The sequence below is a fragment of the Hoplias malabaricus genome, chromosome 2, assembly GCF_029633855.1.
Source record: "Hoplias malabaricus isolate fHopMal1 chromosome 2, fHopMal1.hap1, whole genome shotgun sequence".
Classification (NCBI taxonomy): Eukaryota; Metazoa; Chordata; class Actinopteri; order Characiformes; family Erythrinidae; genus Hoplias; species Hoplias malabaricus.
The window spans coordinates 67345908-67362299 of record NC_089801.1 but is presented as its reverse complement, the minus strand read 5'-3'; the positions used below and the strand labels follow the sequence as shown (position 1 = coordinate 67362299).

Sequence of the window (16392 nt, the reverse complement as noted above, 5' to 3'; positions counted from 1 at the left end):
AGTGCACCCATAGGCATTAGAGCATTGTAAGAAATACCAACAGCCTTTTCCTCCTCCTTTGCCCTCCCTCCTTAACTCCATGCCTTCCCCCCTTTCTTGTCCTCCTCCTTCCTCTCTCCAGTTGCAGTGCCACCCCCACCCCCCAACACACACACACACACACACACACACACACACACACACATACTCCGCCTGTCTGACTGATGCACTATTTTAGTTTAAGCGAATATCTCTGCATCAGGAAAGGAAGTGAGGTTTGTATTGGGAAAACAATAGCAATTCTACCTAGGGTTCCCTGTTCCCGGGTAATTACATCTAGCTTGCCTCGTTTTCTGGTGCTACATACTGAGGTTACTTCAGAGCTGCTTTAAGGTGGTTACTAAAGGTGACGAATGTCCAGATAACTAGAAGATGAATTGTTGCTGTTTGTTGCAAAATATTGCAAAATACTTCAGCGTAATATTTTCACACTAAGTGAGACCGAATCACACATCAACCAGAACATCTTAACATTGCTGCCTCAAGCAGACTTTCTTTGTTGGCGAGATGTTTTTAGCTTGTTCAAGCTACTAACAGCTGGAAAAAAAATCTTCCATACAACAATTGTGTCTTTCATAAGTCTCTATGGATTGTTTGAGGGTTGGCTCTCAAATCAAGCACATGGTGAGTCCACAGACATGGCCTTTGGTGCTGTGGAGAGGACAAACTTGCCATGTGACCCCGTTTGCTCAGGGCTGACAATCATACATTAGAAATGCAGTTTTATCCGTAAATTTTCTGTTTGACCTCGTCTTTCATGCTTATCGTATGATGAGTGTGGCATCTCTGTATGTGCATCTTGTAATGACCTACTCGTCTTTGTTATAAAAGCTTAATAATGTAATGTTTGGACAAATTTGTGACGTGTTTCGTGATTATTCACGCGTGTATATATATACTCTGCAATTATAGCCTAGATAAGGGAGATCAAGAAGTTGTGTGTTTGTATTTGACCACAAATTGCTCATATGACAGCCACTTTCCAAGTCCAGTTATAGTCTATCAGCAAAGATATGTTTTTTTTTTCTTATAATATTTTGCTTCTTTAGATGTACACTGGTGCTAATCATTTTCTGTAAATACTAAAACTATAATACATTAAATCATTTAAAACATATCTTATTTAAAGAAAATAACTCTACAAACATCATTCTATCTTGTAACATAGGAAGAATTGGTTATTTTACTTTTTAGTTTTTCCAGTCATCATAATTTTAATGGTGTAAAGTTGGTAAACAGAGAGGAGCAGTGCACTCCAAACTCTTACAAGCACAGCCATTAGTTCATAGGCCTTTTAGTTCCTCATCTGAATTACAGCATGCTTTATGTAAATCATATGTAAATGAGACACTGATAGGCAGAGTTTGATTTTATTGCTCAGAAGCTGATTCATCAACTGTGCTCCAATCTTCACTTGGTTTCTCCTTGTATGTAAGTTTAATAAATCAGATGATGCATAGTTGTTATTTAATTCAGTGCAGCCAAATATGTCTTTGTATGACGACAAAGAGCAATTAATATGAAACTGTGTAGATGTCCAGAGTTCTTCCATCTGGTGTATGAATGACAGTGCCAGTGTGCTACAGTGCACTAAATATATATTTATTTATTCCAAAAAACGAGGCTCTGGTTGCCTAAAATGACAGCCAACTTTGTTTAACTACAGAGCTATGGGCATTTTTTTATGGTTCTGAGTAACACTGTTCTCTCAAACTTAAAAAATATGTACAACCTTAAAAAATATATTTACTGAATAGATTTGTTTGACAGTTGCTTAAGTATTAATAACATTAATCATAGTGCCACACTGAAGCAAAAAGCAGAATTTAAGCAGAAGAAAAAAAGTATGCCTTGGGTTAAGTGCAAAGCCTCCCTTATTAAATTAGATTATTTAAGACAGACATGCATTACAGAATGACAAAAGGAGCTCAGCAAAATGGGCAACGTAGAAAAACCCAAGCTGTAGAAGTGGTTCAAATTGCTTTCATGCATTTTATTTTTACCCAAATCCTTATAAATGACTGCTTATATGCCTCCTCTTGCTGGTGGATTGAAGTGTGACCATGGCACTCATACTTGTCATCAGCAGCCCTGATGACCCAACACACCTTCTTTATCATGCTTCTTCAGTCCTGGTCATACGGACCAAGATAAAATGCCTTCTGCTTCATTTGGTCCCATCGTCAGCGAAGGCGTGAACAATGCTGGCCCAGCCATGTGCCCAAAACAGGCTTGAATGGAACAGAGGAGATGTTATACAGCTAATGTGCAGCTAATTAGATTCCCAGGGATACAAAGAACTGACATACTCTATGATCATTAATACATGCATATATACTGTTTATTTGCTTGTGATTATAATACTACTGACACATCATCTTGAATGAGACTTGCACAGTACATTTATATGAAACCGGTTATGAGTATTGGCATGTGCGCCTTGTTAATGTACCCAAATCCAGCATGTGCAAAAATATGCCATCCCCAGCTTTTCTGATCATTCACGAACCCAGATGACCTTACTCCTCTTTCTCTGTACAGACAGGTCTGGACTTGTTTGTTGTGTTCAAAAAGCAGACTTTTCTATCCTTTATTTTCTTACCACTCTGTTTGCCCTGGACCTAGACCTCTGTGCTTTTGTAGCAGGTGAGCGGATTATTCTGCTCAAAAGCTAAACCAAACATGTCTTTAATATCTCTGATGTTTTCGCAAATTGGACAAACAAAAGAGAGTGACCCCTTGGTGTCTCTACTTGTCTCACTCAGTGTGTTAGTGCCACCATCCATTGGAGGAAAAGATGACAGCCTTCCATGCTCAGCAGAATTCTTTATCCCAATCGTCTCCTAGTTGACAATGGTTCTGCTGATACTTTAGATCAATGACCCTCTCCCAGTCACATCTGAGCCCTGTTTTAAGATTCAAAGGTCAAGGGTTAAAAAAACCTGGGCAAACATTTGTTGGACACGGACCTGGACTGTGCTAACACAAGCTGTAATTGTATAGCATTCAAAAATAGCTGCTTTTTCATAAACACAGCATTTGCATTTATGTGTTGTATCACAATTTCTTATCGTCTGTTGTAGTCTTATTCATAAGAAAATAACATGTACATTTCTTTCTTACAAGTACTTTTCTGTGTTTTCTCAGCAGGAACCTACTTACTGTGTATCAGTGTTGTCAGAATTGTTTTGTATTTATGAATGTGACTCAGAAGCCTCCATTTGATCCTGGAATATGAAAAATAGTTCCACCTTGGGTTAGACACATGCTAATGAAATCCATCCTAATCCTAATTAATGTAACCCACCCCCAAACAAACACACACAAAACAAACTGTCTATACTTAATTGCACTTTTGAGATGTAAACAATGTAATCCAACGTATGTCATCGATAGTTAAGACTCTTTACATGGTTTATAATAACTAGGAGTCACTATGTCTACAAAACAAATAAAACTGTTATATTAACTCTCCAACTGGCTAGAGAACCTCTGATTGGTTCTATTAATAACAGTTTAATAGTGGAACGTTAAAAAAAAATAATTTTTGTGGGGATAATTTCCTCATTCCTCATTAATTAATAACAGTAATCCTACAATAAACAGACATATTGTTTTTAGAGATCAAATTCATAATAATTTCATATAATATCTGTCTGTGTTGTAGCTTTTAGAGACCTAATCTTTTCTAACACCACCACTCTTAATAGTTTTGCCACAGTATTTTTTCCCTAGAACAGCGCAAACCAACAGTGAACCACTCTGGATGCATTTGTTAAATTCATTCAGAAGCATAAATACAAAGTTTTACTCTAACACTTCATAGGCTGCAAGGGCACACTTGCTAAGCAGGGACATATGGCAGAGATATTTTTAATTGTTGGCCTGATGGGCAGATTTTTTTGCAGTGTGATAACTGAAGGAGAGTGTGAAATAAGTCATGGAAAGCAAATCACCACACCCTATTTTTGAAGAGCGTCCTGGCCATGCTAAATGCTAGTGTGTGATAGCGACACCCAACAGAGCAGGGTTATCGCCTGACAAAGTGTGTCCCCATCACTGGTTCAGTGTCATAGACAAGGTTGTATCTCATCCCTGACAGAATGCTGGCCTGGAGAGGCTTCCGGAAAGAGGACAACCTTGAATGTGACAACAGCCTGCTAATGCTTAATTTCTGAATCTGACCACAGGAACCTGGGAGCCCTGTCTCATTTTAAATGGCTTTAAATTATTGGAGGCCTTGAATGGTCTACCTTCACATTGAATATCTCACTCCTCCTAATGTTCTTATTGTTGGAGTGCCTTGTACTTGTTCTCTTCGTGTCCCTCTGTGACTTTATACACTCCTTTCCTTTCAACCATTGTATTGCCACGGGCCTCTTTTCCCTTCTGCACCCTAACCCTTACAAACTCAGAGAGGAAGGCCTAGATCCATTTCCTGTGAGATTGGAGGGAACAATTGATTTCTGTTACCCCACCTCTGCCCCCTGCATAGAATGGGATTGGGAATACACTAAAGAGTGTTGAGGCCCAAGTATGTTATTCAGGGTGTGGCGGACAAACTGTTTGTCACTGTGCCTCCACCACCATGAGTGTTTGTTTTTGTTTTTTTAAAGCTAGTTGCTACATTTGCTGTAACTCAGCCTGGTCTATGTTGTTCAACTACTTTAGAGAACAAATGACAATATAATGAGTCTAATCTAACTGAATAGGGGCTGATTGCAGGTCATTAATCTAAGACGCAATTAATTTATTGCCCTATTCAGATTGAATGCCTTTCACCTGTGGAAATGATGTAATATAATTATAACTGGAGTACCTGTGATTTTTGTTCAATTTGAACAGACTATTTCAATGAGTTTCCCAGAGTGTGCGCTCCTGTATCAGATAAGATTCAAGAGCAGTGAAAATAACCCCAGGTTGATGAAGTGTGAATTGACATGCGGGGGAATATTCCATCATATGAAGTGGTAAAGGGGTTTTCGTGGGTTTTCTCCAGAAGAAAGGCCCTAGAGGAGGCAATAAGTGATCTAATGTACAGCACAAATCAGACAAGTCATTCAAGTACATGGCAGACTCCTTAAAACATGGCCTTCCCATACAGAATGTTTATGTACCATTTGTTCAAACATTTTCTGAGAGTGTCTTTTGCAACAAACTCATGAGGCACAACACTGTATGTTGTGTGTATGTTCTTTGAAGTGACGGCAATGCATATATCAAGTAGCCATTCCATTTCTGTTATTTACACCAAAGTTTCTTATCCATTGAGATTATATTATAAACATTACTGACAATCTCTTGTAAACCGACATTACCCCAGTTCCCCATGTAAAAATAATCATATCCAGCTTGATTTATTAATTTAGACATATTTCAATAATTAAGTTTTGTGCAGGCATCACAGTTGTGCTGCAGGTGGTGTCACTGTCACACAGCTCCAGGGTCTTGGGGTTGGAGGTCTATATATACACCTCAGGTATGTGAGGAGTTTGATGTTTTCTCTCAGTGTTTACATGGGTATCTTCCAACATGCCACAAGTACAAGCTAATGCAGCTGGACTGGCTTTTCAAAACTGTCTGTTGGTGTGACTGTGCGAGTGTGTGATGCCCTGTGATGGACTGGTGCCAGGGTGTGTTCCAGCATGGTAACCAGGGATTCCAAAAAAATTAAACTGATATAAATATTTACCTTCCTTGAAAAGTGTATGTAAAACCCAATTTAGCATGGACTATAAGGATAAATGTGTACCTTTAAAGGAGGGTAAATTTTACATTGACTGGATTGTACAGTGTCTGTAAATGTGGAAAAGTGCTTGTTTATTATAGTTTTCAAATGGTTTAAAAACACTAATTAACAAAAAGTGTACTAAATGCATATTTCTTTATTTCAGTGTACTTTGTAACTCTGCACTCTGCACCCCAGGGATGGTTTAGATGGTTTGTAACACAATAATTGCTTTTATGAAATGTATGAAAATAATTAATTAGTGGTCCATAATGAATGGAATTTTTGGTTTATTGTGTTTGATAATATTCATTTATCAAGTAATGTATGGTCACATGACCAACAAGTCAGAGTGTTCAGGCCTGAAAAGACATGAGTGGTATAATCTCATTCATGGGCACAGGCTTCACGGACATAAGGCTGCATCCACGCTCTCCTGTCCTCAGTACATCACATGGAATGGATGTGGACTGAATTGGGTAAATCCTCCTTATTGTAGCTGGTATCTCTGGTATGCACAAAGAACAGTGAAGAGAGAGACCCACACTGGAAGCATCAAAAGACTAGCCCTGGAATAGAGATTAATGGGGATTACTGCAGGAGAGAGAGATGAGGGAAATTTGGTGTCACATCCTATAGGGAATTGTGTGTTAGTCTGCAGCAAGACTTAGAATCAACTAATCTACTGTTTAAAAAATATCACTGGCATGTTTTTGGGGTCGTAGCATTTAGACAGGCCCTTTAGAATCAGAAGCACAGCTTTGGCAGGTTTTCTAAAAAAAATTTAGTTAAATAACAGTGTTTGTATATTTGCAAAAAGGTCTGCAATGGCAATTATCTACGAAATGAATTTCTATCTCTGCATCACTGACTAGTAAACGTCAAGAAGCATCTAACAAGAACACACTGGCCACTTGCCTATAAAGCCACTTTTATTTACAGAATTAATTACAGATAAATGATATAGTCTTAATTCTTCCTAGCCACCAAAGCTAACTTCACCCTAACCCTATGTAATTTTTTAGGGTAGTCAGCTAATTTGTCTCTCAAGAGCAGGAAACGTGTGGCGCGACGGCATGTAGGCAGATCGCCGTAAGATAACTTTTGTTTGAGGGATGGTCCTCTGCTTAACCATGGCCTGGGGCCTGCTTCATTGGCACAATCTGAAATCATGCATCAGTGCGTACGGTCAATGGGCCCAACGCGTTTCATCATGACATCATGCCTTTGTGTGAAATCCCTGCACCTATTCACTACTCTGGTGCTGGCTTAGGCTATTAGCGCCGGCAACATCAACAAGTAGTGCCTTTAAAGAGAGGCTCTAGGGTCAGGCTACCATGGGGACAAATTTGCTAACTGTTAACAGGCTTGAAGAATCAATACTCTGGAGTTACTTAGTGTGGAACTAATGGAGTTATTAACAGTTTTTCCACAAAATGAGCTTCTGAAAAACACACTGGGGCATTTGTGAAGTATGTACTGGGTTAATTGATTTAATAAAAAGGCTATCTTAGCACGTAGCTAAGTTATATAGCTGATAGAGATGACATATAATGGTTTGAATTTGATTCAATGCTGAGGTCTAAGCTGATTATTAGGGAAATTCCAGAAATAGCCACTGATGTCAATTCTGCAGATATAGTATAATATTTTTACTAAGATGTATTACTAAGAGGCAGTAGTTATTTCATAGAAATAAAGAGCTGTTACTCACACACCCTTGTGACACCCTCAGTCAAGTGCTGAGGGGTCAGTGGGTTCACAGTGTAACTCAGTGTGTACTAATGGTAATATATGTGTTTGAACTGTATGCATGTGGTTGAAAGTAACTGCAGTACTGGATAACTTTATAATTCTTTCAGAACTTCACCACCCTTTTCAACACAACCACTCCAAATTAAAATGTTCATGTACTGTGCTGGTATCTTCCAATGGAAAATGTGAACAAATTATGTCACAGCTGAAGCGTTCTCTAATTGGATGAGAGGATATTCATACAAATGAACCTAAGAGATGTTTCTGGACCCATTTGACCTGCCTGTTTTTGGATTTTTTAATTAGAAGAAAATTTTCCTTTTTGTCTGATATATAAGTGGAATTCATTAAGTGGAAATTGATTATAATTTTTTTTTTTTTACAAGCAGGCATTAGTCCGACTATGCAGCACATATTTAAGTTGCAACTAAACCATGCTTTTACATTAGGCCATATGTTTGGTTGCCTATAGTTGGAGTCAGACAGCTATACGTTTTGATATTCAATCCAGTGTGATGAATCCAGTGGTAGAGAAATAGAGAAATAGAATGCAAAAGGAGAACCTCAGTAGGGCAAAAAGTATTCAACACTATATTTATAACAGGTCAGACAAAAGTCCTACAAATTTTAATTCATGTAAAATCCATCCCTGATAGTTTTCTCCTTCTCCAGTTTTGAAGGGTAAAACTAGTTGTCATCAGGGGCAACTTGTCAAATGCATGACAATTGGTTGCTTCAGTCTACATCATGATGTTAGGGGTCAAATGAGATACTGCAAAAATAGAATTTCACTTGCTGAGACTGTAAAAAAAAATAATTTTGTCTACTATCTAACAAAAACAAGCACATACAACAAAGGAAATACAATTCCAACTGACGCAGACTCAAAAGGAAATGCAATATGTCAACAGTTTTTACACAGAAGTTCCTCTTATTTCTGTGCATAGTATTTCATTTGACAGTACCATTAACAGATTTAATTTTCCACTTGAAAAGTCCTCATTTAAGTTAAATGAATGACCTGAATGAATCCAAACTATTTTGTTCATAACATTTGCGCTGAAACATATTTTATTCACACTAGAACCTGAAGAAAGCAGAAATATCTAGATCTAGTTCTATGTGTTTATTTTCAGACCACTAGGGTGAACAACCCAAAGCAGTGCCTCCCTTGGTAATTACTCCTGTTAAAATATATAAACATTATCAACATAAGAATCAAGAAAATTATAAGTTAAACTTGACACTCCCAATGTATGGCACGGTTAAATGTTAACAGCTTGATACGTTTATGAAAAACATATTTAAAATGTGCTACTCATTAACGGTGTATGATTTTTACAGTACTATAATTGCTCTCATTCCCAACAGCGGTGTCACATACGTTCCCATTTGTGTGTTTGTGGATCCTATTGTCCTGCGCGTCACCATTCGTCGCCCTCTGAATAAAGGCTGTCTGGCTCCCAGCTTAAATATTGCAGCAAACTAAAAACCAACCATCAGACCGGATTCATTCACTTCTGCTCAGTGGTGCGACAAGTAGTGGGGGCCTTAGGTGGGAATCAGAGAGCAAAAAAGTTCACTTCATATCGCAGGGTGCCAAGTGAAGGGGGAACACAACTACTCTGGAGCTCTGACTGTGGCAAGTTGCCCATTTGATACCATTAACCTATTGCTGCTTGTTCCAGAAAGATCGTTTATGACCTGGAGCTGTGTGGTGGTTACAACTGTGGGGTATTTTTGTTTTGGTTTGGTACTTTTTAAACATAAGCTTTTCTTTGGTTGAGATGAAAAGTTAGGCTAAAGTTTTGGCTAAAATTTTGAGACTTTGGATGTGATTTTGCATGAGTGTGAAGACATGAGAGGCCATCATTAGATTGTGGTGGTTATTTGCTGGTTGTAGTTACCTGTGGATGGCTGAATTTTTTAAACCATGTTATAAACCAATTTTTTGTAGCATTTTGCATCTTTTGAATTTTTGACCTCACTCTTCTGCTCTAGCAGCTCCTAATTTCCATGTTCCAATATTCGCTGTTGTCGGATCTTACAGTTTATTTGGAATAACAGACCTTACTCTAACACTACACTTTTTCTCTTCCCCAACATTTACAGTGCTGATCATCGACCATGGGTGACTGGAGCTTCTTGGGAAACATCCTCGAGGAAGTCAACGAGCACTCAACGGTGATCGGCAGGGTGTGGTTGACAGTACTCTTCATTTTCCGAATCCTGATCCTGGGCACGGCCGCTGAGTTTGTGTGGGGTGACGAGCAGTCGGATTATGTGTGCAACACGCAGCAGCCGGGTTGTGAGAATGTGTGCTACGACGAGGCCTTCCCCATCTCACACATTCGCCTGTGGGTCCTCCAGATCATTTTCGTCTCCACACCCTCGCTGGTGTACGTTGGTCATGCCGTGCACCATGTGCATATGGAGGAAAAGCGCAAAGAGCGTGAGGAGGCCGAGCTCAGCCGGCAGCAGGAGGCCGGTGAGGAGCGCCCTCCACTCGCCCCCGACCAGGGCAGTGTGCGCACGACCAAGGAGACCAGCACCAAAGGCAGCAAGAAGTTCCGCCTAGAAGGCACACTGCTGCGGACCTACATCTGCCACATCATCTTCAAGACACTCTTTGAGGTTGGCTTCGTAGTCGGCCAGTACTTCCTCTACGGCTTCCGCATCCTGCCACTCTACAAGTGCAGCCGTTGGCCCTGCCCCAACACGGTTGACTGCTTCGTGTCCAGGCCCACAGAGAAGACAGTCTTTATTATCTTCATGCTGGCCGTGGCCTGTGTCTCGCTCTTCCTTAACTTTGTGGAGATCAGCCATTTGGGCCTGAAGAAGATACATTTCGTCTTCCGCAAGCCAACACGGCCACAAATCGAGGGGCCTGGCTCATCCGAGAAGCCCTCTATGGCTGTGTCCTCCATCCAGAAAGCCAAGGGTTACAAGCTGCTGGAGGAGGACAAAACCACCTCACATTTCTTCCCACTGACTGAGGTGGTGGGCATGGAGGCCGGGAGGTTGCCAGCTGGACCCTATGAGGCATTTGCAGAAAAGACGGATGGAGGGGCATCAGCATCGCGGGAAGTCCTCTCCAAGGTGTATGACGAGACATTGCCCTCCTATGTCCAGACGACCATGGTGGGACCAAGTGGAGCTTGCCGAGTTATGCGGGTAGATGAGGATGACATACCTGCAGAAGCTGATGTGGAGGCCAGCGAGACGATAGAAGACACGAGACCACTCAGCAGCCTGAGTAAAGCCAGCAGCCGAGCGAGGTCAGACGACTTGACAGTATAAAAATGTAGAACTGGATAAGAAACGCAACAATAGCAAAGTGTTTTCCTACAGATGAGAAACAAAGAGAGAGATGCCTTAAGACAACTGTGATAACACCAGTTTGTTATTTCAAAAATTTAAGAGAAACATTATTGAAAAAAAAAACATGCCGTGCAATTTTTTTTTTGCCAGAAAAACTTGAGTTCAGCTTTTTCTTTTCTTTTTTTTATACAGCAGTATTTTTTGTACTGTTTTTATCAAATGAATTGAAAAAGCAAACTAACCAAAAGTTAAGAGAGATTCTCATCAGTAGGATCCATATAGTGAGGAGAGAATAAGGCGTGTTATATATTATCAAAATGAGAAATGTGCTGTTTTTTAAAATCACATTTTCTATCCAGATTTTAATGATCTAAGTAGTTGACTTCAAATGTTTACATTTTTTGGATTAGCCATTTAGCTAAATGTTGTATGTGATGATTTATTACAATTATTGTTTTGATAAGCAGATTATTTCTGCAATGCTGTCAGGGTAACATCATTTTCACCTCAATAACTCATCCAAATACAACAATTGATCAGTTCATCTCTTTTGTTTTCTGTTGCGTACTGTATATTCTGTAATATCCAGCTTGGCTTACATGTTTGTGAGAGGGGAAACAAATGTTAATTGATTCATTGCACAGTTGTGTATGCTATAGTATACTATATATATATATCCATATATCTATATAAAAGGCATGACCACTGGATAAATGTTAAATGTGTACCATAATACCTTATGATTTCCATTTCATCAAGTTCTAGATAACGGTATATTTAGTTATAACTGCGTTAGCCATGGAAATGAACCTGGGCCAGATTGTTTCTAGTCTCTCTGTGCATGCAGCCATGATGCTGATAAAGATCATGCCCTATCAGCACAATGTATTGTTAAAGTAGAGACAATAAAAAAACAGCCATTACAGACAACCCGGCATCCTTGACATTGTTCTAAAAAAGCCAAAATTTTTTCCCCAGTCAATTTCTATGAGACATATTTTGCTGAGTGTGATTCATCCTGCTTTACAACCAAATTATATAAAAAAAACATGTTTTTTGGGCCCATATATATTCTAAGATTTTAGATTATAATCTTTTTCCTGACATTTCGTTAATGTCTTTGCACATTCTTGTCACTGTTTAGACATTATTTGCTGTACTTCCTTAATTATATCCAGTTATCGCTCCCTTTTTTTTGCTGCTCAAATTGGCACAAACATCCCTCAAATGGACACTCTTCTTTCTCAGAGTTAAATGGAACTGGATATGGCCCAAACCTTTACAATAATTACAGTGAATAATTACAGTGTCAATCAGTAGAAATTAAAGGTAGTACATATGTTCATGTTTGTAGGTTTTTCAGCATTTTTACTGATTTTATTTGCATTTTATTTGTTTGATTTTCCAAAAACAAGAAGGGGTTGCCTGTAAATGTCTCAAATGTAGGGTTGGTTTTCTTTAATACAGAAAAACCCTAAAACTGGACTGAAAAGTAATTCATACTAAAATCTACGTCCAGGTATGAAGCTTAATCTGCACATGAAAACCAGCCCAAGTTTAACACTTGAATCAAAAACTACTGACTACACTGCCTCTTGGGTCTCTATTTAAGTTGATTTGTTTAATATAACCATCACATTTGCTCTACATCCCTGACTTTACCTACAGTAGAAACAATTTTCAAAAGTATGTGCTAAACCCATTAATAGATTTTGTCTCTCACATCCTGTTTTGAGGTTTGTGTGACCAAAGCTTAAGACTTCTCAAAGTATGATAAGTGTTCTAAACTGAACTGCTTGATTTATATCCTAATATCACAAATTATAATGACCAGCGGACTCTGATTCTCGGTTTGTCTTCTGACACACTCATGTGTATTTACTTTTCTAAGCAGGTCATAACTATAACCACTGTTAATCACAAAAATAATATTATTTCAGCAATAAATGGCTAAAAAATTATTTTGACAACGAATCCCATTTATGTTGAAGATAACTCCTGGAATGTGATGCTCTGCCATTTAAACCATTACCTTACAATCAAGAATGTAGGTAAGGAAAGTCTTAATCTTGCCATTAAGAAATCCTTGCAGAGCCATCTAAAACTTCTCATCACAAAACAGAATAAAAAGCTCATCATAGGGTTCTGGGTGTTTGTAATGTTATTAACATCTCACAAGTCCTCTTTACTTTTTTAATATCAGATCTTTCTTTCCTTATCCTAGCTCAAAACAGAGATCCTTTACTAACCTGTGATAGATTACTGCTCATTATAAATTGTATGAAAAAGTATCATTATTTGAAATGTGGACATAAATAAAAAGGTCATGTGTGGTCAGAGAATAAGGTTGTATTGTTGTGGTTTGTTTTGTTTTGCTTGTTTTTTTTTTTTTAACCCACAAACAATATAGTAACCACAAACCTTCAAACATCAAGCATGTACAAATCTGTTTGAGTCAAAAAAAAGACACCTACAAATCCAAGACATTTCTATTTCATCTTTATAATTTTTAGAACGCTTATGAACTTATTTCTGGTAGTAAATCTTTTAAGCCCCAATCAATGCTCCCTCCTAGCAATTTGGAAGGTGAATATCATTATACCATCAGCCCACATGAGTTACCAACTACTGAAGTAAAGCGAATATTTGCCCTGCTTGTCAGTTAAAACTGATCAGCTGACTTCAAAGCAAATCTTCCATTGAAATTTAAGTTTTTTTTCCATCTTCTGTAAAGTTACTATTTTTGCAGGTTCATGTTTTCATTCAACAGTGTCGATATATAAAACAGCTGCAATGGCAGTTTGTTTTTATGTTACAGTCAAAGCATTTAAATGCTTCAATTCCTGTGGTTGAAAATGCATAGGTGTAAAAAAAAAAGAACCCCACCATTTCCTCTGCAGCAAACTGCAGCAAAACTTCCTATTTAATATTTTTCATTATAAGACAGAGGACTGAGAACGTACAGCAGCTGTGGAGCTGTAATGAACACAGGTAAGCTATGCATCCATATATAATGCTGCATATATGTACATTTGCTGCCTTAACATGCCTGACAGCTGTGGATGTACCTTGACGGATGTTGAGAATAGCGATATAGTGTATTAAACTATACTAATATATATTTAATGTTTTATGACACAGAATCCTTATATTAAAAAAACATACTTTTTTTCATGGACATGCCAGGCAACATTACAAATGGAACAGGAAACAAAATACAACAAACTTGGCAGTATTTCTACAATTCTTCATCGTATGTTTGGCCTCCTCCTCTATTATGGTTCTGCTCACATATCTGATCCTCCTTTTAAACAGGATGCACACATGGTGAGTTGCAAATATAAAAAATAAATGAATAAAAGTTACAACTTTCGTGAAATATGTAGTCATTTTGAATTTTGCCTTTCTAGGGAAAGTTCCAAGATAAACTTACCGTACTATGATGAAGAGGTAAGACATTGGACCGGCCATAAAAATTCTGGCTTGCTACTCTTTTTAGATGCTGGTGCATTTCCTTTCAAAACTAGAGTGTAAATGTGTACGTACTGGATGCTTTAATGTCATGACCAGTCGTGTAAAATAGTTTTGTCTATTGTGGCCAAGCAAAAATAAAGCATCTACCACCACATGTTGTTGGCAGTGGTGGTGGAATTTCATTTTTGCTTTAAACAATTGTCACACCAACAACAATGAACATACCAGAAAACCACTCTTTACATGTTTTTACTCTTTACTATTTTTACATGACAATTTCTCTGGACACACTTAACACACAGATTACAATATAAACATGTATGACAGTATAAATATTTTTATATTTTTATAAATATTATAAATATTTTTATAATGTGGTCCTATTTAAGACACTGAATTCAAATGGCCAGCACAGGTCGCTCTCTGGCCTAGAGTGGCTAGTCAAAATATGGGTGTGTCTGAAGGAGTCATGTGATACCTCTGAGGTGTTTTTTTTTTTAAAGTCACCATAAATGAAGAGAATAGACATCTGTGGTCATATTTAAGACACAGAATTCAAATGGCCAGCACAGGTTGCTCTCTGCCCTAGAGTGACTAGTCAAATTATGGGTGTGTCTAAAGGAGTCACATGAGACATATGATAAGTTAAACGTGTAAACAGTGTGTAGTCCTACTGGACCTGCCCACTCTGGGCAAAGCTTAAATCATGCAAGTCAGAAAACTCTCCCAAATCACACTCAGAGAAAGAGGCACGATGAATGAAGAGAATAGAGATCTGTGGTCCTATTTAAGACACCGAATTCAAATGGCCAACAGGGCTTGCTCTCTGACCTAGAGTGGCTAGTCAAGTTATGGGTGCTTCACAAAAAGAGGCAGATTGTTTTTCAGCCAGTTTTAATATGATAACATTTCCTATCAGATGACTAAAGTTCTCAAAGATGTTGAAGAAATGGTGTAATCTCTAAGTCCCGCATCTCTTTTTAAAGTCACCATGAATGAAAAGGATAGAGAGCTATTTAAGACACCAAATTTACATGGCCAACAGAGGTCGCTCTCTGCTCTTGAATGGCTAGTCAAAATATGGGTGTGTCTGAAGGAGTAATGTGATACATCTGAGGTGGGTTTTTTTTTTAAGTCACCATGAATGATAAATTTGGGCTGTCCAGTTTGCCTCACCCGCTCAAAAGAGCAGAACGTGTCAACAGTGGGTAGTCCTACTGGACCTGCCAACACTGAGCAGAGCTTAAATCATGCAAGTCAGAAAACTCTCCCAAATCACACTCAGACAAAGAGGCAGTTTGTTTTTCAGCCAGTTTTAATATTTTAACATTTCCTGTCAGATGACTAAATTTCTCAAAATGTTGAAGAAACGGTGTAATCTCTAAGTCCCACATTTTTTATTTTTTTTAAAGTCAACATGAATGAAAAGAATAGAGATCTGTGGTCCTATTTAAGACACCGAATTCAACTGCCCCACAGAAGTGGTTCTCTGCCCTTAAATGGCTAGTCAAATTATGGGTGTGTCTGAAGGAATTATGTGATACTGCTAAGGGTTTTTATTTTTTTAATTATGAAGTCACCATGAATGAAGAGAATAGAGATCCCTGGTCCTATTTAAGACACCAAATTCAAAGGGCCAACAGAAGTGGCTCTCTGGCCTGCAGTAAGGCTCTGTTCGCCTCTGACTCGCTCAGGGTGCTCTTGGCTTTGGAGAACCAACTAGTTTTCTCAACAATGCTGACTAGAGATAGGGTGACCATTTGACTTATTTAGCATATGAACAGGCAAAGCAGGAAGGGCCACAACAGCTCTCACTTTGGGACCAGAAGACCTAATTAATATCAAAGGAAGTTTATTACTGAGTAATCAACAACCATCACAGACAAAGGGAACTAGTCTAAACATGAAGGTGACAGAACTCAATTTCCACTGAATTAGAACTTGAGTGGTATTTACACATAGACTGTATTCAGACACAACTGACATCACATCCTTCAGGAGGAGCTTAGGGGAAGGTGGTATTGTCAATCTATATATGCTGTGTTTTTCTACTACTCAATGATCAGTCCAGCTCT

The 16392-nt window shown here is 38.4% G+C and overlaps 1 protein-coding gene across 1 annotated transcript; it reads left to right on the top strand.

Moving 5' to 3' along the window:
• Positions 1-9649: 9649 nt before the first annotated feature.
• gja8b (gap junction protein alpha 8 paralog b) lies at positions 9650-10822 on the top strand. The gene has a single exon (XM_066657750.1). The coding sequence runs from the start codon at positions 9650-9652 to the stop codon at positions 10820-10822; it is 1173 nt and encodes a 390-aa protein (XP_066513847.1).
• Positions 10823-16392: the final 5570 nt, after the last annotated feature.